We start from the raw sequence: 26,971 nt of genomic DNA, 5'->3' as shown, positions 1-26,971 counted from the left end.
ATTTCTGATGGATCAGTTTTCCTTAAGGAGTCAATCCATTATAATATGAAACAAAGCTCTGGGCAAAAGTAATCTGGAATGCTGCCAGCCTACACTATATATAATGATACAACAATAGGTTTAACCATGAAACCAGTGAAGTTAACTCTTCCCAGTGCTTCTCTTTTGATTCATCCTCATTCTGTGCCAGGCCGCATCCCAACAAGCGCTCAATGTTTTGGCCTCAATGAATAGCCCTCATTTACATGTCCTGACTCATAAATTGTGTCTGTGTGCTTTTGTTTGATTTCCCTGTAGTTGTTGTTGTTGCTCTTCTTCAACAAACCAGAGCTTTTAGAAAGAGTCCTTCAGAACTACTTTGCCATAGACAGAACTTAACTACATACAAGACAGTTTTGAGAACTTATTTGTTCTTCATGTTTTTTAAGTCTCTTATAGTCACAAAGGCTGCATTTATTATACAAAATACAGTACAAACAGTAATATTGTGAAATATTATACTCATTTAAAATAGCTGTTTTCTATTCCTGTGACCAAAGCTGAATTTTCAGCATCATTACTCCAGTCTTTAGTGTCACAATCCTTCAGAAATCATTCTAATATGATGATTTGCTGCTCAAGAAACATTTCTAATTATTTTCAATCACTGCTTTTGCTGTTTAATGTTTTTGTGTGTGTGTGTGTGTGTGTGTGGAATACCATTCAAAACATTTGGAGGTATTTTACCTAAGTACATTTACCTTATAATGTTAAAAAAGTGTTTTTTAAATATCAAATAAATGTGGTTTCCACAAAAACATTATGTAGCAAAACCTGTTTTGAACATTGATAATAACAATAACCAACAATTATTAATAGTTCTAACACCAAATTATATTATAACTTTTATAATATATGAACACCATATACCATATTAGAATAATTTCTGAAGGATCATGTGATTGATATCTAAAGTAATGGCTTCTGAAAACTATATTTTAAAATCTTTTTTAAAATATATAAAAATAGAAAACAGTTGTTCTTTATTGTTTTTACTATATTTTTGATCAAATAAATTCAGCCTTTGTGAGCATAAGAGACTTCTTAAAAAAAGAAATATTAATTATTTCAAGCTTTTGACTGGGATTGTATAAATGAAATTCATTGCAATGTATTCACACATATGAAATGTGTTACTAATGACCAATATATGCCTTTGTTTCTTATTATGGGAACAAGGATTTTACCTTAGTAAACATGCTTTACTCTCTTTGGGTTTGATCTCTCTTATTTTCTCCTTTCTTGCCTCCTCAGTGAAAATGTCAACACTTACTGTCTCCACATTGCTGAAGATGATGGGGAGGTGGACACAGACTTCCCTCCGCTGGACTCCAATGAGCCCATCCACAAGTTTGGCTTCAGCACGCTGGCGCTGGTCGAGAAGTATTCATCTCCTGGACTGGGGCCCAAACAGTCCCTCTTTGTTCGAATGTAAGAAAGCCACTTAAGTCTGAATTTATCACCTCCAGTTTCTACTACTGGCTCTGTGAAGAACGACACATTTAAAGTCATAATACACCTTATGCTTAATAGAAGTCAAATGGGTTGGGAACAGATTTTTTTGACAAGCTCTTCACAGAAACTTCTTATGAGAGCTATCTTAATGTTTTAGGTTTAAATGCCTGGCCGTTCACACAAGTCTTAAACACTCAATCCTTTAAGTTTGTTGGAGAGTTTTTCCACATGCCTCTCCATGAAGCTCTCGTCTTTGAGCTCTCAATTAGATTGTTGCTCTTCTGTTCTTTTGGGAATATCTCTAATCAACTGTTTGGTTAATGTGGCTGACAAAGCATTAGGAGCCCCCTATTAATTCGAAGTTGCTAATTGGATTTGAATGGCTCCCTGCCAGACTGTCCTGCCTTTGATAAGTAAGGTTTGGGTCGTAATACTGAATTTGGGTTGTACAGTGAAGCTTCTGCTTGTTTGTGTATGTGTATCACAGACTATTTGATGCGTTTTCCTGCACTTGTTTAGATTGGATGATATTTGCACCGATTACCAATATTTGAGTTTGTTTACACAGTTGGGTGAACTGGTCCTTTGACATTTCACCAGTGATGAAAAAAAAAAGATACACTACCGTTCAAAAGTTTGAGGTCTGCATGGTTTTTGTTTTTAAAGAAATGAATGCTTGTATTCAGTAAGGTTGCATTAAAGTAATCTAAAGTAACAAAGACATGTAAATGTTACAAAGATTTCAATTTCAAAGAAATGTTCATTTGAACTTTCTATTCATCAAAGAATCCTGGGAATTTTTTTTATCTTGGTTTGCACAGAAATATTAAGGAACGCTTAAGCTGTTTTCAACATTGATAATAATCATAAATGTTTCTTGAGCATCAGATCCTCATATCAGAATGAACATGTGACACTAAGACTGGAGTAATGATGCTGAAATTCAGCTTTGATCACTGGAATAAATTGCCTTTTACAATAGAAAACAGTAATTGAAATGTTTCATAATATTACTGTTTTCACTGTATTTTTGTAATCAAATAAATGCAGTCTTGGTGATTATTGGAGACTTTGGTCTAAAACATTAAAGTCTACTGACTCCAAACTTTTGAACGGTGGTATAACTTCATTATAAGTAGCCATTTGCCTGTGGCATGAACTCATTTAGTTTTAGTTTTTATATATATATACAAAAGTTGTATTTGTGGCCCAGCTGCTTTGCACTTTTCTTTGTCTTTTGTCTGTATTTATTTGTGATTTATTCATCAGCTCTCAGCCATCGGCTAGTATTCAGAGCTCTGTGGGTCAGCTGCATGCTCCCTTCATGAGAGGACCACTGATGTGGCACTGCAGGACCCTGGGCGAGAACTGAGCCAGTGCTTGGCCCTCAGTGGGCCATCGGGGCAGGCGACCTCTTCTGCCGAATCCCCGGCCTGATGTGAAGCCTGTCAGAAACCCTGGCCCGAGGCTGACGGGTCAGGACTGCTAAATGGAAGTGGACACGCGAGTCCTCTGTCCAGATAGTGTGCGCTTTCCGGTTTCTGGCCTGGGGTTGTTGTTCTGTTGATGTAGTCTATCGCAGTGATGCGTCCATGTGCTCAAAGTTTGACTCGTGGACTGTCCCTCGGCCCTGTTGTGTTGAGGATGTGCTCTGATAAAGCAAGCCGGCCACTTAAGAGTACAATACACTCTTGTGTGCAAGCTTTTCTTCTGACACTAAAGGCTGATTTATATTTCTGCGTAGGACCTACGCCGTATTCTGTACTCGGCAAGTTACGCGTTGGTTTTCATTTATAGTTCTGCGTTGTTGTCCGCGTCAATATGCACATGCAGACCGCTAGTGGGCAGTGTCCACAGGCATGCTGATGGTAACCCCCAGTCTCGAGACAAAAGGCGAAGAAGTGGCTTGTTCACACCAAGCGGCAACCTCCCGCGATCTCTCTTGAAGCCAATACGGAAGTAATGTAAACTCTGATTCATCGACTGGCCACTAGTGACAGGCTCCAGAAGGGAGCAGAATCTCATTGAGCCCCATGTTAAAATTCCCCATCTTAACAGCAGAAAAAAAACATGTTTACAGCCTTTTACAAATTGGGGGTTTGGCCTATAAGGCTAATTTTGACCTTCATGAAAACCGTGAGGGGGGTGAATTTTTTTTATCATTTGTTTACGTTATATAAAGCCTTAAAGTTCTGCATAATTAAGGGCATGGTTACTTTGAGTGACAGATGTATAGCCATTTATCCGCCGTCTATGGTCATTGCGTCACATAAGCTCCGCCCACATCCCGCCCTTTTGCCCATTTTCTGTTATCCGGGAGTGACTCGCGATGACTTGCTCGCAAGATGGCACCGCCCAGCTCGCCCTACTTTAAGCTTCAGAACGGCCTATCGAAATCCTATGGGTGACGTCACGGACACTACGTCCATATTTTTTTACAGTCTATGGTTTACACTGTCATTGCGCGTCAGGGTACGGCTTATGTAAAGCATCTATGCGTATGGTACGCCGTACCTTCTGCGTGCACTTGACACAGATGTATACACTGGGCTCAACTGCTCGCACCGGTAGCGTTATACTGAGATTCAAGAGTGATTCTCAAACTACATCTGCACAAAAATATTGGCTTCTTTTGCATTTTTGAGTAAAGTGGTTCTGTTTAGTGAATCAATTGAATCGGTCTGACTTGATTGTGCGAGTCATTGGTCTGAATCATGGACTGAATCAGCTCAGATGACTCAGTCATTTTTTAATTAAAATTTAAAACAATTTAAAGATTAATGATAAAGTGTTTGTTGTTCAAAAATCCTGTAGAAATCGCTGGCTCTCACATTTAAATTTTAAGTGCTGACCGCCAATCTTTATTATGGTTTTGTTCAATAAATCTTAATGAAAGAATAGCATTAATAGAAGTATTATTTTAGCATCATTAATATACTATTATAGTGTTTATTAGTTAAAGTTAAAGTAATTTAGTTTTGTCATTATAATTAATTTTTAGCTTTTAAATATGGTCATTTATTTTTTTTAAATTCATTTTTCAGTTTCAGTGCTTCAACTTAAAATATATTTAAAAAAAACATGTCTAATTTTAGTTATTTAATGTCAGTTAACATATATTTTGTTTCAATTGACATAAATCTTTCTTAATATTTTTACCATAATGTTCACAATTAAGGCTGTCGATTAATAATTATTGTGGCAATCGCGTAATTGGTTGATTATTTTGATGATTAATTGATTCATTGGATATTTTTGTGGTAATAAATAGACCTAAGCAAAGACGTACTAAGCCTTTAAAATGACTTAAAATACATATAACAATGAGGGAGTCATTTTTGGTTCAAATAAAGTATCAAGCAATCATAATCAAAAACTTAAAATTCATAATAGACATAATATAAACGTAATAATTAACATTATGTAGTATAACAAATGCCTGCAGAAGGCGCCAACAGCCTATAGTGTTGTTACACTTTACAGCAGATCAAAATCCTTGTTACATATTGGGCAAAAAAAAAAAAAATCTTAATCTTTAATATTTGTCCGCTTCTTTACAATAGAACTGCTATGCAGCCGCTGTGATTTCGTGAACAAGAATATGTGGACATGCAAACTCAGAGTGAGGGTTTAAACCTTTATTTTGTCATTTTATAATTAAAGTGCATTTGTATATTAAAGGTGCAGTGTGTTTATTTTAGCGGTATTAGTGGTGTGGTTGTGAATTGCATCAACAGATCCTTATAAATACTACACACTGAACCTTTAAACCTGCAGGGAATATATTTATTTAACTGAATCGCAGCCTTTGTGAATTCACAATAGCACTATGCTGTATGGTTTTAATACACTGTGCAGCCTTAGAGAACTGTCTAATGATACGGTTTAAGGGTTTTCGTCCATGGAACGGATAATTTCTGGTATTTTGCAACATGGGTAAATTGCAATCAAGGATTTTTTAATATCAAGTTCTTGAATTTAATTGTGAAAGCCCTAATTCTTTTGTGGCCATAAGCCTAATTCTTAACCAATAGTTTCCTCAGGACAAAAAAAATCTAAATCATGTGAAACTTACCTTGAACATGGTTTGATTTAATCTTGGAGGTTCATATATTTGAATATGTAATGCTCAGCCATGGGTTGACTCAAAGCTCAATCCTGAGAGTCTGAGGGCATGATCTCGGTGTTGATGCTCTGATGGACAGGAAGTTTGCATCTAACTCAAACGTGAAAGATTTATTCAATATGACGGATGTTTTACCTTCCTCACCCACAGAAATGCCGCTCATGGGTTCTCCCTGATCCCAATGGACAGCCTGAAAGTGACCATGAAGGATATTCTGCAGAAGGCCCTCAAGAAGAGGAAGGGCTCCCAGAAAGGATCAGGTGAGACATCTGATAGTTCACGTAATGTGAAATAATAGATATTTCTTGAACTCAAGATTATATTCTTATGATCCTATATATAATGTAAGATTATCTATTTTGGTTGGCCTGCAATTTATTCTACTATTATTTTATTTACTACTATTAGACAATATATTCATATTTTGAATTTGCTTAGCATTAGTAGACTATTTAAGTAAACTATTTTTAGTTTTCATTTTAAGTGTTAATAATTTTGTTTGTTTTTGTAATTTGTATTTATATTTATCTTTATTTTTATTTCCATCTTAGTTTTAGTAATTTTAGTACTTCAACTTTGTTAGTTAATTATCAAGGTAACATTTCTAATTTTCATTTAAGTTTTTCATCTAATATTTAAATTTTATTTCAGTTAAGAAAATCAATTCAACTCAATAACAACACTAATGCTTCAATGACATGACGTGCATATTTTGTGTCCAAGAGGATTATTTTCTTTTAAAATAATTTGATAACTTCATGAAATATATCACTTTTTTCTTTTAACCTATTCAGTTTTATTTTGTTTTTAGTACATTTAAATAATGCATTTTATTTTATGTTTTATCTTAAACCCTTAAAATGTTATGTTGTGAAACTCCGAACAAACCAGGCATGTGATTGGCTAAGGACAAAAAAGCAGGAAAATATACCGAGACCAACCCCACCCCCACCCGCCGATCAAACTGGTGGCGGATCAATACGGACAATAAAGCAGGACCCATGACAACTTATTTGAACAAAAAAATACATTTTATTGTAACAACTTTTTTGTACAGTATGAAAAATAACAAATTATTTGCTGGATGCATTTTTACCCAACTTTAATAGCTAAATGTGCAACATGCACATTTTCATGTCAAAAGAAGGCCTCAATTTTTCTTCAAAAAAGATTCTTGACCCCCTGTTCGATAGACTTTAATTCAGGGCTGTTCAGTGCTAGCTTGGCCATGAGTCTGTGTATGCTGGAAATCAAAAATAATGGAAAATTTTCATTAGAATGTAAGAATCCATATCAGAAAATATATTCATTTTTACATGTTTGACTATGTACTGTATGTCTATCCGCTCTTCAGAAAGGTTGAAAACTAGAGCAGAGGTGCGCGAGCGCAGAATGGAATAACACTTGAATAACACTAAAGTTGCTATAGCTTAGAAACAATACTTTCCATGTCTGCTCTGCCATTAAACATATTGGATCCACGGGGTCACTGGGCTCCTCATGTGAACAGACAGGCACAGAAGTGCTGCACGATTAAACTAAAACACCAAATAGACTTATGTCCCTCACATTAACTCTTAAATGCATACCGACCCGAGACGTCATTCACTACCCTGCTCCTCATTCATTTTTTAAAGTTGGACATCAACCTTCTTAGTATTCCTCAATCAATCCATTTTAAACAATATAACAAGAAAAAAATAATAGAATTATAATTGAATGCCTGTTTTTTCACTAGTTTTTTGTCAAAATTGTATAGGGTCACTAACGACCCGAGGTGTGTAGGATTGTACGTATATATTTTTTGCACAATGATAAATTAATCTATAATGATGAAATGGGGTGCAATTCACATTTATTCCACAAGGTGGCGATGTCTGATACACAATGATGAAGTGACGTTTCACTCATAGTTACCTCTGACAGAAAACGAAACAATAATAATTATAATCTGCAAAACTTGAAATGGCTTTGTGATTTACTGCAGAGAGCAATTACTAAACACAATCAAATATTAGTGTCAATGTCACTGATGATGGATGTGGTCAAGAAGCTGTCAGTGAGCAAAATATTGATTTTGAAGACGTTGAAAATGAGTTGGAGAATATGCTGGAGATCGCGAATATGAGGCAGATGCTGAATGTACTGGTAAACCAGCTCTGACGAGGAAATATGATGATGGTATTAAACATCTGCTCAAACTGAACCCTTCCAAGCTCCAAAAGGTAACAAAATACGTTTTATTTTATTCTTCTGTAGCTGTTACTCTAACATGAGGAGTTTTATATATTATCGCGCGACAGGTAGAGGTCTAACGTTATCCATGTTAAATATAGAACCGGGTTGCTAACGACCCCAATATGTAAGAATGTTTGGCAAAACAGTCATGCATTTAAGGGTTAAGCTATGGAATGGCTTCAGATGACTTTGTCACCCAAACTGACGTGAAAAAAGCGGGGGGCGCCGAAAAGCGCGCTGTTTCCATGCATACCTATAGCTAGTGCTAGCAAATACAAGTAATGTTAGCTGCCAAGTTAATGTTAAATGCAGCTTAAACATCCTGCCATAGTGGAACATCAATCAAAATCGATCATCTAATCAATCAACAACAAAGTCAAATTAGTAACTTATAGGTTATATATAGACACAAGCAATAATACATACCCAGATCATCCAATCCGGCGATGTTCTTGTCACGATACAGTCCTTGTTGCGCATCCCGCGATCGTGGTTTCGTCCCGGGTTACCATGGTGACGGCTGTGAGATGACGGTCTACCCGACCAATTTTATTTATTTTTTTACAGATCTGCAAGATGTACGTAGGTCACATTTTCAGGTTGGAAAATCCGGAATTCCGGATTAATCCGGAAAAATCACATCCCTGACAAATACTAAGAAAACTATTTGAAATGGTGTCTTAATATTAACAAATTAAAAACTACTATGGCATCATTTTAGGTTTAAAACCTTTTGTATAAACACATTTTAAAAGTATCAGTAGTTTGTTCGGCAATTTTTATATTCTCAAATGTCAGGGCGGCACAACTGCAAACATGACACTTTTATTATGAATCGACCAGATAATAACATAATCATGCATCATCCAGAGGATCTGTGAGTACATAGTAGAGGTTAGATCGGGCTCAAAAAATCAAGCCCGACCCTACCCGAGCCTGTGAACGTTGTGTCCGAGCCCGGCCTGGCCCGGCCCGACACATTAACTGTAATTATGAGCCCGAGCCCGATTTAAACCCGACCATTGTTCAATACGTGGGCGTTTTGACGAGAACGAGCCTGTAATGAGCAAAGCGCAGCGAAGCGGACTGGTGAGGCTCATGATAAAACTACATTTAGTTTTTAGTTTTCTCCACAGCGACTGTACAGCCGAATAACATTTTGTTGCAATATTTTCATGTTTAACACTTTGAAGCTGCTTTGAAACAATCATCATGTTAAAAGCGCTATAGGCTATAAATAAAGCTGACGTGACTCCGCTCAATAATCCGCAGGCGCACGCTCATGATCCGCTCACCGGTAAACTGATGTCTGCTCAAATCCAGCTCAGACTTTTATCTGTAGCTTACTTTGTTGTAGCCATTAAACAATGCGTTTTTTCCTTCATATTTATGTTTAAATATTATAATATTATTTTTACATTTCACCTGATTTCGATGAGTGAAAAGATGCGAGTGGGTCAGAAATGATTTTGGTGGTTATATTTAGTTTAATATTAAGTTTTGTTTTGTAGAAAGCATTTATTTCGTTTAGTTTAAATTGTATTTTAATTTTAAAAAAGGTTTCTTAGGCCAATTGCCTGGATTTAATAAATAAAAAGCAAATAGCAGACTATAATCGTGAGGTGAAGTCGTGGGAGTGATCGCTTTCATTGCTCATGAACTGGAGTGCGCGTCTCATAAATAAACCGAAACTCAGCAGCTACTCGCCTCTCAGACATGAGAAATATACGTATAGAAAGCTTGAAATGTCCACTTTTAAACGAAACGATTCGAAGATATTTAATTAAGCAAAGTGCAGTGTTGACGCGAGCAGCTCTTGACACAGAGCGTTTCTGTTTATAACGCTGCGCTCCATCACTGCTCGAGCTGTGAGTTTAACACGCATTTTTACACTAATCCTGACTTGTGCAACTTTGTAGCCTACACATTTGTTTCTTAGTTGTTGTATTAGATCCTACTTTGCCAAATGTATATATAATTTCTGATTATAGCATAGCTTTCTGCCCACCCAATTAGACTAGTAAAGTAGGCTAATGATTAAAAAAAAAAAACGCTTGATCACGGGCCCGGCCCTACCCGACCCGAGGATAGTGCAGGCAAATCTCAGCCCGACCCGGCCAGCGGGTCGTTTCGGGCTCGGGCTCGGGCAAAGAATCTAAACTCTAGTACATAGTCTCTCAAATAATAAAAATGGCTACTTTCAAATATGGGTAAATTGGTACAATTTCCGTGGTACAACTACAGTATACAACAACTATTTGGTTGTACCGCCTGACATAAAAACAGTTACAAATTGAATTGAAAGACTTTGAAATGTTATTTAACAACTGAAACCTGTTTATACACATTGTTCATGAAAATATCCATTACATTAGTTTTGAAAAGATTGTTAAAAACAAAAAAACCTTTTTTGAAACTTTTTTGGTCAATTGCCCTTTTATCTACATTTCGGCATGATAAAATGAATGCCGCCACCTTTGAATTGTCAGTCGAACTGAAATTTGTGCGTGTGTGTGTGTAGTTTTCATCTTAGAAAGTAAGTGAAGCCGTCTGCTGTGATTTGCCCCGATAACCGTGGCAATGTGCCGTCCTAATTTGTCATCGCCGAATGGGGCGGAATCTGATAAGGCCAGAGACTTTAATACAAAAAGTCACAGGTAACGGATCGCCCCTTTGATGGCCATGATGAGCCGGGGCAGTGGTGAGATAAGAGGGGTGAGGAGAAGAGATTGAGCCACAGACTGACTCAGAGATGGAGAAGTGCACATAAAGAATGGAAAGCAATGGTGCGAGAACAGAAGTGTATTAGAGGAAAAATGGATGAAACGCAGTGAAAACGATGGTGCGGGGAGAGCCACTGGAGCCTCATCTCTCTTGGATTTACCACACACTGAGGTCAAAGCCTGCAGAGAGAGAAGTTAACCGCAGTAAGGGCGCTGCGAGATAGCACTGTCAGTTTAAAAGGGCTATAGTCTTCGCTTTTGCCTCCTGTATCCTCACAGCCTCATCAGCATGGCTCATGTACTCCTTCATTGACACCAAATTGACTAGTCTACGGTAGTGGTTCTCAACCCTTGTGGAACAAGACCATTTTTCAAGACTCAAAAATACAAATGTGTGCACATCCCACACACCCTAATTGGGCTCAGGTGCAGCACAACAACATAACAGTAATGGAAAAAAGAAGCGTGATGTCCGCACACTAAAAATAACAGCTCCGAACAACTATATTCAGCTGAATTGAACTTCATCAGGCACAATACCAACGTGGGATAAAACACAACTCTCTGGTAATCATCTAAATTAGACTCTCACAGGTGACAAAAAATACGAATCATGTGACATTAAAATGTACAAAAAGCAAAAAACACTGCAATAATATGATATTAAATATTCAACTCTCTTACTCGTAAGCTGTAATACATTATAAAGCAGTATCAAAAATATAACAACATCTTTATTATTAAAAACTACATCTTCAATAATAACAGCAGATGAAGAAATGTATACATCAGAAAGCCAGAAAGGGAATTCAAAAACATTCCCTTTGTAACAATTTCTTCTTATAATCATAATCTCACAATTTTTCAAGACAGTATTTAATTTTATATATATATATATAATATATTATCCATAATCCCATATGTACATTTCTACCTGATAAGATTGAAATATCTAAAAATATCTATATTTCTCATAGAAATTCCAATTCATTTTTTGAAGATTTTAATAATTTCCATGCCAGATTTAGAAATCACACTTTTACGGCCGTTTCACACCGCAAGCGTGAGCAGCGCGTATTTTTTTCGCCGCCCATGTTAATCAATGAGTGCATTCACACCGGGAGCAGGAGCGTCACGTGAGCAGCAGGAGCGTCACGTGAGCAGCAGGAGCGTCACGTGAGCAGCAGGAGCGTCACGTGAGCAGCAGGAGTGTCACGTGAGTTTCGGCAGCGAGCCTATTTTTGCTGCGCTGCGAAGCACTCCTAAAGCGCCTGACGCTTCTGACGCTCAATTAAAGTGAAAGCACATTTTTAAAGGACAAAATAAATATTATTTCACAGAAAAGTGCCTAAAATGCACACAAGAAGCACGTGTAGTGTATTTTAACAATAACTTGAAAAATAAACTTGAAAAATAAAGAAAATAAAACGAAAAATTAAAAATATCTGTTGAAGATTTACCAATTTAAACTTTTGGGTGAAAGTATTATAAAAAGCAAAGTAAGCTAGCCAGAAAATATAATAAACTTCAGTTTAGTTTAGTATTTAATACTCAGAGAGGCTCTGGGTCTGCAGTTGCAGTCATGGTGTAAAGTGAAAGCACACTTTTGATGGACAAAATAAATATAATCACAAAAAAGTGTGGTGTGTAAATCAAGAAGCACATGTGGTGTGTTTTAACAATAACTGGATGTCATTAAAGAAAACGAAGAATAAAAATCATCTGTAGAAGATTTACCCATTTAAACTTGTTTTAATTATTCCGTTTGGGTGAAAGTATTATAAAAAGTAAAGTAAGCTAGCCAGATAATATAATAAAAAAATATTTTAGTTTAGTGTGTTATACTCAGACAGATATAGGCTCTATCATTGTAGAAGCCGCTGCTGTGACTCTGCACCAATGCTTCCAGTGTGAATACTCTCGCGCGTCTGCAGCTGCAGTCACGGGGTAGTTACACTGAAGTGCAGCTCACGCGCTGCTCACGCTTGCGGTGTGAAACGGGGGTTAGAATTCCCTCCTATATCCAGATTTGGCATATTTTAAATCGTTGTATTATATTTATTAACAATAATTTTTATTGTTTGATTTGTAGGTGTTATTTTTTTAATTTATTTTTATAAATAGTCACATTATTTCAATTCCTTTCCTCAAATATGAAAACACCTTGTGTTGTTTTAGTACAGCTAAACTGTCTGTAGTAATGTGAAAGATAATCCATCACAGTGACAAGTACCTTTCACTTCAAACCATTTAGTACTTTGAAATTCACAAATAGTCTAACGTGAGAATGTTTCGGATGCTATTTTGGGTTGGAAACTCAATCTGTTGGCATTTCTTTATGCAAAACCAAGCAAGTGTTTGACAGAAACAACAAAGACTATGAGAGTAAGAGAAAAATAAATGCTTTGGCTTAGTGAGATCCGTGTTTCTTTGTCTTTTTAAAGGTATCAGAGGAACAGCCGGCTCAGTCTCTGGGGCATAAAAACAAACCCGGGATTTGTGACATCTTAGACATGCCTCAGCTTAAAAAAAGAGAGAAAAACTCCTTGCTGTTAAAAGTATGGCCACACTCCGTTATATAATACTATATATTTAGTTCCAGTGGTTTGAGAGTACTTGTGTTTGATGTACGGCCTCATCAGAGACGGATTGATTTGACAGCAGCCCCAGAGAGCCCTCAGAGGGAATTTAATTGCAAATAAACCTACAGAATTGCCCTGTGGGCAGTGAGCCATTGCCCCGTCCCGGCCCAGTATCCCATCTTGCAGGAGATTGTTTCTCTTCTAGTCTGAGGTGGTGTCTCAGAAGACATCTTGAGTGGATGTGATGGGGTAGTTGGTCCAGAAGAGAAACGTTAGACGGCGCGGACCGTGCTCTCATCTGCATTTAGATGAGTATTGATTGTTTATTTACCCGCTGGAGACAAGAGACCACCGATCCAATCTTCTGTCCACTGTGTTGCCTTCTCTCCTGCACCCGTTCACTGTTTTGCTGTTTTTTTTTTCTTTTTCTTTGTTGAGCAGTTGAGCGATTGTTTCCTTCCATTATATATATTAATTTAATACATTTGTATTTGAACAAACCCCTAACCCCAGAAAACATTTATCTATCCATCGTTCTATCTGTCGTTCTATCTATCCATCCATCTATCCATCCATCGTTCTGTCCATCGTTCGGTCTATCTTTCTGTCTATTGTTCCATCTATCGTTCTAATAATAATAATAAATAATAATTCATTACATTTATATAGCGCTTTTCTAGGCACTCAAAGCGCTTTACATAGAAGGGGGAATCTCCTCAACCACCACCAATGTGCAGCATCCACTTGGATGATGCGACGGCAGCCATATTGCGCCAGAACGCTCACCACACACCAGCTGATTGGTGGAGAGGAGACCGAGTGATTAAGCCAATCAGGATAGGGGGAAGATTAGGAGGCCATGATGGACAGAGGCCAGTGGGCAAATTTGGCCAGGATGCCGGGGTTACACCCCTACTCTTTATCGAAGAACATCCTGGGATTTTTAACGACCACAGAGAGTCAGGACCTCGGTTTAACGTCTCATCCGAAGGACGGTGCTCTTTGTCAGTATAGTGTCCCCATCACTATAGACCCTTTTACAGCCCACGTGATCAAAGAGTTGCGCGTGCATTTTGGCAACGGAAGTGGTGTTGTTCCCTAGTGGTTCTAACGTGTGAGCAACTCCGAAAGTTTATCAAAACGGTTTCCCAGCATCAAAATGTATTCCCAGCATCTGGCTGTTGCGTTTTTGGTTGCACTAATCGCTATTCCACCAATGGGCTTAAGTTTTATAGAATTCTGACAGGATCACGGCCGTTTCAGAAGAACCGGCGGTACGCAGGCGATTAAATGCATTGATTGGAACGAAGACATAAAAATGCTCGCATAAAAAAAATCTTTTGTAAAACATTTACTGCACTTGAAACTTAATTATTTATAATAAACCTCCCAACATTGGCTGCCACTGGTGTGTATAATGTACCCCCACCCCCAGATTATCATATCAATAATCACAGTACTTATCAACTTCATTTGTAATGATTTTATTAATAGTTTAATTGCAAAATAACCATCTGAGAAATGTATGCAAGCAACATAGTTGCTATTAAAGTACTAACGTTATAGCATTACAAAATTAAACTTTAAACAGAAGTGTCGACACGAATCAATAACATAAAATGTAAGGAAAATAATAAATGTATGTCTGTGTGAAGGATAAGAATAAATGTAGAAAATTGTATTAGACATTCTGTAACTTACATGCCCACAGACAACGTATTCATAAGCATCCAGTGATTTATATGCTTGTCTCGGGTGTACACGCTCGGTTTCTCAACTAAATACGTATATATCCGACCACTAAGTTATATCTGGCCATCTGCTAACGTCTTCTATCCACTCCACTATAGTACACGGATCTGGTAGCCGAATACCATTTGATAAAGTCAACTTTTTAAAATAACTTTCTCGGTTTGTGTTGCTTAATCCGCTCACGTAGCTTGACATGCTGCTGATTCTCGCCACAGTTTGTTGCCAAAATGCATGCGCATACGTTGCTACGTCATCATTGTGTACAAACAGTAAAAGGGTCTATACTGGGGCGTTAGGACCCACACAGACCACAGGTTGAGCACCCCCTGCTGGCCTCACTAACACCTCTACCAGCAGCTACCTGGTTTTCCCAGTTTTCCCAGTTCTACCGTTGTCTATCGTTTCATCCATCATTCTATCTATCTATGTTTCTTTCATTCATTCGTTCTATCGATCGTCCATCCATCGCTCTGTCTATTGTGCCATCTATCAATCCATCCTTCGTTCTATCGCTTTGTCTATTGTTCCATCTATCGTTCTACCATTGTCTATCGTTTCAGCCATCTATCTATCTATCTATCTATCTATCTATCTATCTATCTATCTATCTATCTATCTATCTATCTATCTATCTATCTATCTATCTATCTATCTATCTATCTATCTATCTATCGTTCATTAATTCGTTCTATCGATCATTCTAATTCCATCCATTGTTCCATCTATCGTTCCATCCATCATTCTACCGCTGTCTATAGTTCCATCTATCTATCTTTCATTCCATCCATCCATCATTTCATCTATCGTTCATTCATTCGTTCTATTGATCGTCCATCCATCACTGTCTATTGTGCCATCTATCATTCCATCCTTCGTTCTATTGCTCTGTCTATTGTTCCATCTATCATTCTACCTTTGTCTATCGTTTCAGCCATCATTCTATCTATCTATCGATCAATCGATTCGTCTGTCTGTCTGTCTGTCTGTCTGTCTGTCTGTCGTTCCATCCATCATTCTAACGCTGTCTATCGGTTCATCTATCTATGGATCCATCCATCCATCCATCCATCCATCCATCCATCTTTTTATTGTATATTAGTTTTACACAACTATTTTTATAATAATACTAAAACGTAAAAAAATAAAATAAAACTTATTTAATAGTCTAACAATCGTCTCGTTTTTGCAGTTAAACTGAGTGAACATATAATGGTAGGCATGTGGACAGTAGGAAGGGTGCGCACTGTAAAATATGACTAGTTTTATGAGCGGCTCAGGGTTTGTAAAGCTCTGTGGGTCTGCTGGGGGAGATAAGCGCGATTGAATGCCTCCTGTGAGCCTTATCAGGGTAAATGTTGGTGACATTTGGAAGGCGGCGACGGCTGCGGTTTGGGGTCGGTGTGCCTGTGTGTGAACTACAGATGAGCTCAAACGAAAGAGAAAGACCGTGACTGTTATGCTTTATGTGCTTAGGGGGAATGCATTGAGACATAATACAAAGCTGAACATTTTCAGTAGATGCTGTATTTGTGGGTATTTAGCATCAGCTGTTTTATTTAGTACTTGGCTTGATATTTTAATGACACATGCACAAGAAATGATTGGATTTGTAGCTCCCCACAGCACATCTGGTTTCCGATTATTAAAGATTCATTATAAAACGGCTCTGAAATCTGATCGTTGAAACCTTTGATATATGCACACCTGTGACCGCACATCAGTTGAATTCTTTATAAATGTATTACTGTATATTATTGCCATATTCAATACCATTCAAAAGTTGTTGTTTTTTTTAATTAATGAAATTAATGCTTTTAGAAAAGGCCACAATAAAGTGTCTGTTACAAAAGATTTCTGTTTTTAAATAAATGCTGAAATATAAAATGTTTCCACAAAAATATAAAGCAGCAGAAGTGGGTTTTTTTATCATTGAAAATAATCATAAATGTTTCTGGAGCAGTACATCATATCAGGGTTTCCACTCGTCCTGGAAAACCTGGAAAACTGATGACAAATGTTCAAGTCCTGGAAAACGCAAGGGCAATTAGAGAACATGTAAAATGTCCTGGAAAACCTTGTTGTTGTCCTGTAAAATATTTTTTTTTAAAGTTGGGGGTTTGAGTATTATCATTGGCCCAAACATTTATCTCTGGTTGCAGAAAGTGCGATGTTTAGTGTTGTTGCCACTCGCAGCAGTTTGATAATGCTATTAACTCCTCAAACGTATGCCTAAACTGGTTAGCACCTACCTAATCACATAATTGATATAAACTTGCAATTGCGAGTAATAAAATCAGAATTGTGAGATATAAAATTACAATTGTGGTATAAAGTCAGAATTGAGATATAGTCAGTAATATATAGTCGTATAGTATAGTCGCAATATATGCAAGATATATTGCAATTCTGACTACTTTTCTTAGAATTGTGATTATAAATTATAATTAATTTTTTAGGGAAAAGACTCACTTTTTATTACTACTCACTATTTAGTGAGTTTATATTTCACAGTTCTGACTTTATAACTTGCAATTGCGGCGCGCGCTGTCACGTCATGTAAGGACGCACACTTAAAAGTAATCAGTCAGGTCGTTTACATGGTGAAAAAAAATGTATAACGAGTATGGAAGAGATTCAAGCTGTGCTGCTTTTGCTGGTTTTGTATAGGTTTACTAAGAGGTAATTAACAACGACAGAAAAGAGCACTAATATGCAGATTCAGCAGCATATTCAGAAAGCTTGTAAAGCTAGATTTAAAATGACAATGTATATTATTATCAGCGATTACGGACATTGCACGTGAGATGGCTGAGACGAACGCGCGCCATCAGACAGAGAGCAAGACTGATATTTACTGAACGTAGACCGAACCTCGCAAAAGACTTTTAAAAATGCCGGTTGAAATAAAAGGCTGCGTGAGCTAAGCCAATCAGCATGTTCAGCGCCCAAGTCCCGCCCTCGAAAGTTCCTGAACTTTGAAAAAGTACTACCTCGCGAGCAGGGCCGTTTGGAGGTGGAAATATTTACCCGGAACTTCATTTAGATTATTACACCCTGGTTCCTGCGGTCTAAACACACAGAGTACCACCCAAAGTTCCTGGTTCCTGGGTAAAGATCCTGTGGTGGAAACGGGCTTAAGTTTTGTGTGGCACTTCTCCCGTGTATGATGTCAAGACTTGCACATGTTTTTTCATTAGAGATATAGCTGTATGAAATCATAAAGTGTTGACGATATCATTTTGATTATTTTTTAGTAATAAACTTATTCTATAGTAATTAAGAGTACAGACGCTACAATTAAAAACTTAACTGAGCACAGACTAGCGGCTGGAGTCAGATTTCATTTATTACGAGGGGGAAGCTGACAATAATCACAATATACGGCGGAAGATTTAGTTTCTAAGTTAGTAAAAGCACCCATTTAAGCAAGCTTGTCATAGTACTGTTCTGTTCTGTTTTTCATCAAGAATAGTATTAACATTAATAGTAATTTATAACGGTGCGCATTATTCAGGAGCCTCCATTCTTTGTGAAAGATAAAGATAGAAATGCGCACAGGAAAAAAAAAAAAACTTGCAAAAATGATATAGGATCCGCCTAATTGTGGCCAAATCACAGATCCCGATTCGCACGGGACTACTATTATCACAGTACCTCGGTGTTCGGCGAAATATGGTAGGTAATTTGCGGGGGAATTTTTAATTGACAAATTACAGACATGGCCGATTCACACAGGATTAAGATCGCAGACAAATCACCAGAGGTCCCCAGATAATACTAATCTATACGAATAGGGCTTTAGAGAGCAATATTTAGTGTAATCCTTGTCTTTTATTCCCGTCGTAGTAAAATTGGAAATGTCCTGGAAAAGGATCGCTGAAAAAGAGTGGGAACCCTGATATTAGAGTGATTTCTGAAGGATCATGTGACACTGAAGACTGGAGTAATGATGCTGAAAATTCAGCTTTGATCACAGGAATAAATTACATTTTACAATGTAATGAAGTTTGTAGATGGGAAGGAAGGAGGCGGGAACAGGCGAACGTTCAACAACATTTATTCAAAAGAAATAAACAAAACGAAAGTAAAACCGCGGGCAGCCCCTCACGGACGACTGCCCGCAAACACACAAAATAAAACATAACATAAAATCCAGGCCTGGTCCTCTCTCGTCTTCCGCAGCTCTTGTTCCTCCTTTTATGCTCCCATCACATGGCCGCGAGACGAGACCGGTGTGCCACGCAGTTGGCACTCGTTAACATTAATCACCGGCCCGCTCTCGCGGTCCCTCGCCCCGCTGCCTGTTACACCACAACAATATATTCACATAGGAAACAGTTATTGTAAATTGTAATATTTCATAATATTACTGTTTTTACTGTATTTTTTGTAATATAAGTGAAGCCTTGATGAGCAGAAGAGACTTTCAGATACATTTACTAATTCTCAAAGCTTTAAATGGTAGCTAGATTCAATCAACTTACAGTTGTGTACTGGCTAATGCAATGTATTGCCTTATTTCAAAATTATTTGTTATGTGTCGATGCTTTGCTAAGTGATCAGACTTACAGTTTTCACCTGCGGAGAATAAAATGGATAAAAAGCAATCTCTTAGCTCATTGAGATCAGTGCAGGGTCGCAGGAAAGGTTGTAAAAGGTCAGATCGTGTGTTTCTGAATTAGTCACAGTGTCTTGCTCTTCCGTGTCACAGCAGTTACAGGGATACACTTTTTCTCCCGTAGATTCAGAGAGACACTCTCTTCGCTTCCACCATATACTCAACTAGTCCGATTCTTGCACGTCAAATCCAAAGTGCTGTATAGAATTGATTCACTAGTTGACTTGGTTTGTGTTCTGATATATCTCACATCCTGCTGGAGGCTGTCGTGAACATATTTCTTTCTCTATAGAGGTCTTAAGCTTTCGGAGGCTCTGGTGACATTTTGGAAAACCATGGTATTTGCAAAAGGGTAAATATCGCCTTGAGTGTTTGCCCTATTTAGATTGGCAGCTTCTCTGTATTGTTTTTTCTCTTCTTTTCTGGCGAAAAATGAGGGAAAGACTTGATCCTACCTCTGGGCATTTTTTCCTGCCTCTGACAAATAAACAGGATCCAATAAAGCCATTTTTTGGTTTTATAACCATCAATTGCTCCTGCAAGGCAATAGTTACAGACTTATCATCACAAACCTTAGGTGAAGATCGGTCAAAGTTAATCGGCCATTCGATGGGTTGATATCATCCGATTGGACTGAAAAAGTCAAATTAGATTGTTTGCACTGAGCAATATTAATCAAGCAATGTTATAAAGAGAGAAGCCAATAGCTCTGAATCCCATCACACCATCTCTAAAAGAGACCATCTCTGGTCAACCTGAAGTCATTTATGATGGCTCTCTGGGATTTGTATTAAACTAGTCAAAGGTTCAAAGTATTGATGTATTAAAACTACAGTGTACTTGAGATGAACCAAGCTGCATGTTTAATTGTGTCTTTTGTGATTGTGAGTATACACTACTATTGAAAAAAGTGGGTTTTTAAAAGAAGTCTCTTCTGCTCACCAATGCTGCATTTATTTGATCAAAAATACTGTAAAAACAGTTATATTGTGAAATATTATTACAATGTCAAAATCTGAATATGTTCAAATGTAATTTATTTCTGTGATCAAAGCTGAATTTTCAGCATCATTACTCCAGTCTTCAGTGTCACATGATCCTTCAGAAATCACTGTCACGTTAATTTAGTTTAATGCTAAATAATAGTATTAATTTATTTAAAATAACAATAATTCTGACCCTAAGCCTTTGACCAGTAATGTAAATGTTTAAAAATAATGTTTGTTAATAGTTTAAATTGTAAACATCCTCCCAGCTGTTAATTCAGTTACTAGTAATTCTGATTCAGACAGATAACAGTGAGTCTATTTGACTGATTCATTGAGAACAGGTTCATAAGTCATTTGTTTGTGAATCAGACTAGATCAGTTGCATCAAGAACAATGTAATAGGTAGGGTAAGGCTAAATGGCATGAAAACAGGATCTTTGAATATAATATTGCATGTAGTTATCTTTCAGCTCAACAATGAAATGTATTTTGTAGCTCACGTGTATCAAATGCAACTACAATCAAGTAAACCTAACTCTTAATAGGTCAAATTAAATGCTAAATAATGTGTAATTCGTTTCAGGTCCCATGTATCGACTAGAGAAGCAAACAGAACCAAATGTGGCGGTGGATTTGGACAGTACGCTGGAGAGCCAGGGAACGCTGGAGTTCTGCTTGGTCCGAGAAAACAGTGAGTTTGTTGACAATCGTGATACTCCTTCCCTTGTAACACATGATCTTTGAACACTGCACACTCATGAAGCATTTTAAGGGGACCTATTATGCCCTTTCACAAAGCCTTGATTATGTTTTTGAACTCTACTAGAATATGTTTTCACGCTTGATTGTTCTAAAAACGTTGCAGCTCCTCTCTTCCCAGTTTGTCAGTAACGCTCTGTTTAGTTCCTGTCTCTATAAAGCCCCTCCTTCTGAAAAGCACAATGTGCCTTTATTGGTTGGCTGGACCAGTTTGTTGTAATGGTCAACCGCTTTGAGCGTGTTTGGGAAATGTCACACCTCTTACCATAACCACGAGTATCAACAGACTACTAACTAATTCAGCCTGGCCCTGCATATGCCTTGGGCGGGAATTATTTAAATGAGGAATATTATGGTTGTAATGATAAGTTGGTTCCCAGAAGAAAATTCAAGACTGCAATGAGGGTGTTTCAGGGAGTAACAAAAAGTAAGGATGCACGATATATCCGCCGATATACAGTCTTGTTCAAAATAATAGCAGTACAATGTGACTAACCAGAATAATCAAGGTTTTTCGTATATTTTTTTATTGCTACGTGGCAAACAAGTTACCAGTAGGTTCAGTAGATTCTCAGAAAACAAATAAGACCCAGCATTCATGATATGCACGCTCTTAAGACTGTGCAATTGGGCAATTAGTTGAATTAGTTGAAAGGGGTGTGTTCAAAAAAATAGCAGTGTGGCATTCAATCACTGAGGTCATCAATTTTGTGAAGAAACAGGTGTGAATCAGGTGGCCCCTATTTAAGGATGAAGCCAACACTTGTTGAACATGCATTTGAAAGCTGAGGAAAATGGGTCGTTCAAGACATTGTTCAGAAGAACAGCGTACTTTGATTAAAAAGTTGATTAGAGAGGGGAAAACCTATAAAGAGGTGCAAAAAATGATAGGCTGTTCAGCTAAAATGATCTCCAATGCCTTAAAATGGAGAGCAAAACCAGAGAGACGTGGAAGAAAACGGAAGACAACCATCAAAATGGATAGAAGAATAACCAGAATGGCAAAGGCTCAGCCAATGATCACCTCCAGGATGATCAAAGACAGTCTGGAGTTACCTGTAAGTACTGTGACAGTTAGAAGACGTCTGTGTGAAGCTAATCTATTTTCAAGAATCCCCCGCAAAGTCCCTCTGTTAAAAAAAAGGCATGTGCAGAAGAGGTTACAATTTGCCAAAGAACACATCAACTGGCCTAAAGAGAAATGGAGGAACATTTTGTGGACTGATTGTTCTTTTTGGGTCCAAGGGCCACAGGCAGTTTGTGAGACGACCCCCAAACTCTGAATTCAAGCCACAGTACACAGTGAAGACAGTGAAGCATGGAGGTGCAAGCATCATTATATGGGCATGTTTCTCCTACTATGGTGTTGGGCCTATTTATCGCATACCAGGGATCATGGATCAGTTTGCATATGTTAAAATACTTGAAGAGGTCATGTTGCCCTATGCTGAAGAGGACATGCCCTTGAAACGGTTGTTTCAACAAGACAATGACCCAAAACACACTAGTAAACGGGCAAAGTCTTGGTTCCAAACCAACAAAATTAATGTTATGGAGTGGCCAGCCCAATCTCCAGACCTTAATCCAATTGAGAACTTGTGGGGTGATATCAAAAATGCTGTTTCTGAAGCAAAACCAAGAAATGTGAATGAATTGTGGAATGTTGTTAAAGGGGGGGTGAAATGCTGTTTCATGCATACTGATCTTTTTACACTGTTAAAGACTTGGAATCCCATACTAAACATAGACAAAGTTTCAAAAGTTAAGGTGGACGTTTGATGGGAGTATTTCTTTGTCAAAAATACTACTTCCGGTTAGTCATAAGTTTCGGCAAGTTTTTTGAGATCATGCGTCCCCATTGACGTTAGTGGGGGCGGAATTTCCTTGTATGGGCCTTACGGACAATTCTACCGGAAGCGCGTGAGAGAGAGCGAGGGAGCGAAAGCAACAGGCTATGCCCATCAAAACGCTGGTTTGTAGGATGCTGGACAGGTGACAATTACACATAGCACATAACAATGTCACCAAAAAAGTGGGTTTTTGGTTGCCAGACCAAGACAGTCCTGCACAGATTCGCCAAAAACCCCGCGTTAAGGCAACAGTGGATGTAATTTGCTTTTCCGGATCAGCAACTGAGTTGCGCGAATGTTTATATCTGTTCGCTGCATTTCGGTGCCGACTGTTTCATAAACAAGGCCCAGCTTGACGCCGGCTTTTCCGATCGCCTAATGCTGAAGGATGGAGCAGTCCCAACGATAAAGGTCCTAACGTTAGAACCGCAGGCTGTGAGTAAGAGTGCTTCAAATGTCTGTGTCTTTGCCTATGCTCATCAAGTAGCCCAAACATGATCACGTATAGTTAATTGATCAATGGAGCATGCGATGTGTAGTGCGTGTACATTTGTTTAGCTGGCCACTATATGTGTAACTTTATGTTTGTGTATTGTAAAAGCACTCCAAACAACAATACACAAAGGGGGGAAATATGTTGAACTAAATAAGCGCGCTTCTTCATTCAAATGCGCTACTATTCCGTGTCTATCTATGTAAACACTAGCCTGCGGTGCAAAACCAGTCCGCTTACTAACGTTACAATTGTCTACACAAACCACGCATAAACACACACACACACACGTGCACAACTGCACTTCCCACATGTACACCTTCAAAGACAAAAATACGACGATATAATTCAAGTATAAATATGTAAATAACACAAGCCGCTAAGCATATTATATAGTTAGTGTATAACTTGTAACTTACCACATACAGACGTCCTGCTCTAGTCGTTTTTGCTGCTGCTCCTGTTCAACTGCAGCCTCTGGGTCTGATTCCGGATCATAGATGTATGGCTGTATCTGATTAAAAGCCATATTTTTTTTTTGAATAAAGTTTTTTTACCGCTGTTAGGGATGACACAGCTTTACGACGCACTCGACTCAACACAATAGCAGCGCGCTGCTGCACACGTCATTATTTAGCTCCGCTCACACGACACGCCCCCACCCGCTCGGCTTTTTTCGGAAAGACTCGGAACAGCGCATCTTTCTTATATAATTATTAAAAAAATAAAGACTTTTCGGAGATATGCAGGATGCAATGCTACTCTATAGGTACTCAAGATTGACATGACACTGACTGAAACTGAGTGTTTCACCCCCCCTTTAAAAGTGCACTATGTAGTATTTTTGCAGTAAAGTATCCAAAAACCACTAGGCCTGTGTTATATATTTTGTATTTTGTTCAGTTGAGTTCTTACATCCCAAATTTTTCCAACTATTTGTAAATTGTGAGAGAATTGCTATTTTAACCAGGGAACCGGGACGTCTCAGCATAGCGTTTGAGCGAGTCGCCTGTCAGTTGCGTCATATCTGCGTTACCCTTGGTTTCCAGTTTTATTTGGTAGAAGCGCTTTACCCTTAGCAGTGTACAACAAGTGTCACAGCAGCCGCCGAGCGAATGTACAGAGTAACGTCATAACATAATCTTAAACACACTTAAATGTATCTAATACAATAAACAGAGCTGTTACCTCATAGTCGTGACCAGAAAAGTGGAAATAGTGCAGGCGACTGTGTCCCGTCATAATAAAAGTCCCGATGCTCACAAAGAATCATGGAGTGGAATAACAGCTGAGAGGTGCCACAAGTTGGTTGACTCCATGCCACACAGATGTCAAGCAGTTTTAAAAAACTGTGGTCATACAACTAAATATTAGTTTAGTGATTCACAGGATTGCTAAATCCCAGAAAAAAAAAATGTTTGTACAAAATAGTTTTGAGTTTGTACAGTCAAAGGTAGACACTATTTTTTTTACATTTTTGTGCCTTAAGAGCGTGCATATCATGAATGCTGGGTCTTGTTTGTTTTCTGAGAATCTACTGAACCTACTAGTAACTTGTTTGCCACATAGCAATAAAAAATATACTAAAAACCTTGATTATTCTGGTTAGTCACATTGTACTGCTATTATTTTGAACAAGACTGTATGTTCATTCTTAATGTTATCGTTCCGATAAGAAAATTTGGCCAATTTCCTTCAGATGCGCACTGTTCACCATGTTGGTTTTGAATTGCTTGAAATATGATTGGAATCACTTTAAAAAGAAATATATAGTTAAGTGCATGTTATAATTAAGTGTAGTTAACATGCAAGTCTGTCATATAGGCTGCATAAAATTATGAGAACATTATAATTGCATGTTTGGGACATGGCTCTTAATGGTAAGACTTTTGTTTTCTGTAATCAGGCTTTCAAAAATTATATAAAAATTTAGATTTAGATTTATCGACCAATATATATTGGTCAATGGCTTTCAAATAGAAAGAAATATAGGCTATCCTATCGGCCAACAATTTCATATCGGTGCATCCCTTGAAATAAGCATAAAATGACCCCTTTAAAACATTTCAGGAAGAGTTTTTCCTTTATTTAGATGAATATATACACTTCATTGATTACATTAATTGTTGCAAAAACAGCAACGTTAAATGTAAAGTGCACAAAAGCACACCTAAACAGCATCTCTTTCTCCATCTCCTTCTGCTTCTATCTGTAGGTTCTCGAGGCGAGGAGAGCTCGGAGGAGGACCCGCCTATAGACATCACTACGGTACAGGACATGTTGAGCAGTCACCACTACAAGTCCTTCAAGATCAGCATGATCCACAAGCTCCGCTTCACCACAGATGTACAGCTAGGTACAGATCCCAAATCCCTGTATTGTACATTAGGCTCTGCTACTGCCAATACAAAGACCAACATTCAGATCCAATCCAAAAGGTTTCTCTGGGAAAAAGTAGAGTACTGCAGTGTAGGGATGGGAATCAAAAATTGATTCCTATTGTGGAATCGGATACTTACGGTCAGGAATTATAATTGTGTGTTTGGGACATTCAAATATAAAGAATTATCGGTTATTGTATCGGCTAACATTTTCATATCGGTGCATCACTTGAAAAAAACATAAATTACCCCTTTAAAACATTACAGAAAGAGTTTTTCCTTTATTTAGATGAATATATGCACTTTATTGATTACATTAATTGTTGCAAAAACAGCAATGTTAAATGTAAAGTGCACAAAAGCACACCTAAACAGCAGCTCTTCATCTCCTCCTGCTTCCTTCTGTAGGTTCTCAATCTAAAAGTTTTCTCTGAGAAAAGATAGAGTACTGTAGTGTAGGGTTGGGAATCAAAAATGTATTCCAATTGTGTAATCTGATACTTATGGTCAGGAATTGGATACTTGTTATAAAATATAAATTTAGATTCCTCTTATCGATTTCTTTGTGTGCATTTAATATGACTCTAAACCATTCAAGTGCAAGAAGACCCGCACACTGTTTTCTGTGCTGGCACAATTGTAACGAATGCTCAAAACCGGCTCTCCTACTGAATGGTAAATGGACTGCATTTATATAGCGCTTTTAAAAGACCCTATGGCCATCCAAAGCGCTTTACATCTTGCCTCACATTCACCCATTCACTCTCTCATTCATACACCGACGGCGATGTCTGCCATGTAAGGCGTCATCCAGCTCGTCGGGAGCAGCTGGGGTTAGGTGTCTTGCTCATGGACACCTCGACACTTGGTCAGGTGGAACCGGGGATCGAACCACCAACCGGTTTGTAGACAATCTACATGAACCAGTGAGCCACTGCCGCCCCAAATAGTGATACTGCGTTTCAT

The 26,971-nt window shown here is 37.9% G+C and overlaps 2 protein-coding genes across 4 annotated transcripts in view; both read left to right on the top strand.

The window, feature by feature from the left end:
• The window catches only part of crybb3 (crystallin, beta B3), a 783,391-nt gene that overhangs the window by 71,413 nt on the left and 685,007 nt on the right, over nt 1–26,971 (top strand). The gene's annotated exons all lie outside the window — the stretch shown is intronic.
• mapkap1 (MAPK associated protein 1) overlaps nt 1–26,971 on the top strand; it is a 63,358-nt gene that overhangs the window by 25,689 nt on the left and 10,698 nt on the right. For both annotated transcript variants that reach the window (XM_067439633.1, XM_067439632.1), the window contains exons 6-9: nt 1,294–1,470; nt 5,771–5,880; nt 21,106–21,213; nt 25,840–25,980. In XM_067439633.1, the coding sequence (XP_067295734.1) occupies nt 1,294–1,470; nt 5,771–5,880; nt 21,106–21,213; nt 25,840–25,980 (536 nt within the window). The remainder of the gene's footprint in view (nt 1–1,293; nt 1,471–5,770; nt 5,881–21,105; nt 21,214–25,839; nt 25,981–26,971) is intronic.

This window comes from Pseudorasbora parva, chromosome 3 (genome assembly GCF_024679245.1).
Source record: "Pseudorasbora parva isolate DD20220531a chromosome 3, ASM2467924v1, whole genome shotgun sequence".
Taxonomy (NCBI): domain Eukaryota; kingdom Metazoa; phylum Chordata; class Actinopteri; order Cypriniformes; family Gobionidae; genus Pseudorasbora; species Pseudorasbora parva.
This window is presented reverse-complemented; position numbering and strand designations above follow the sequence as displayed.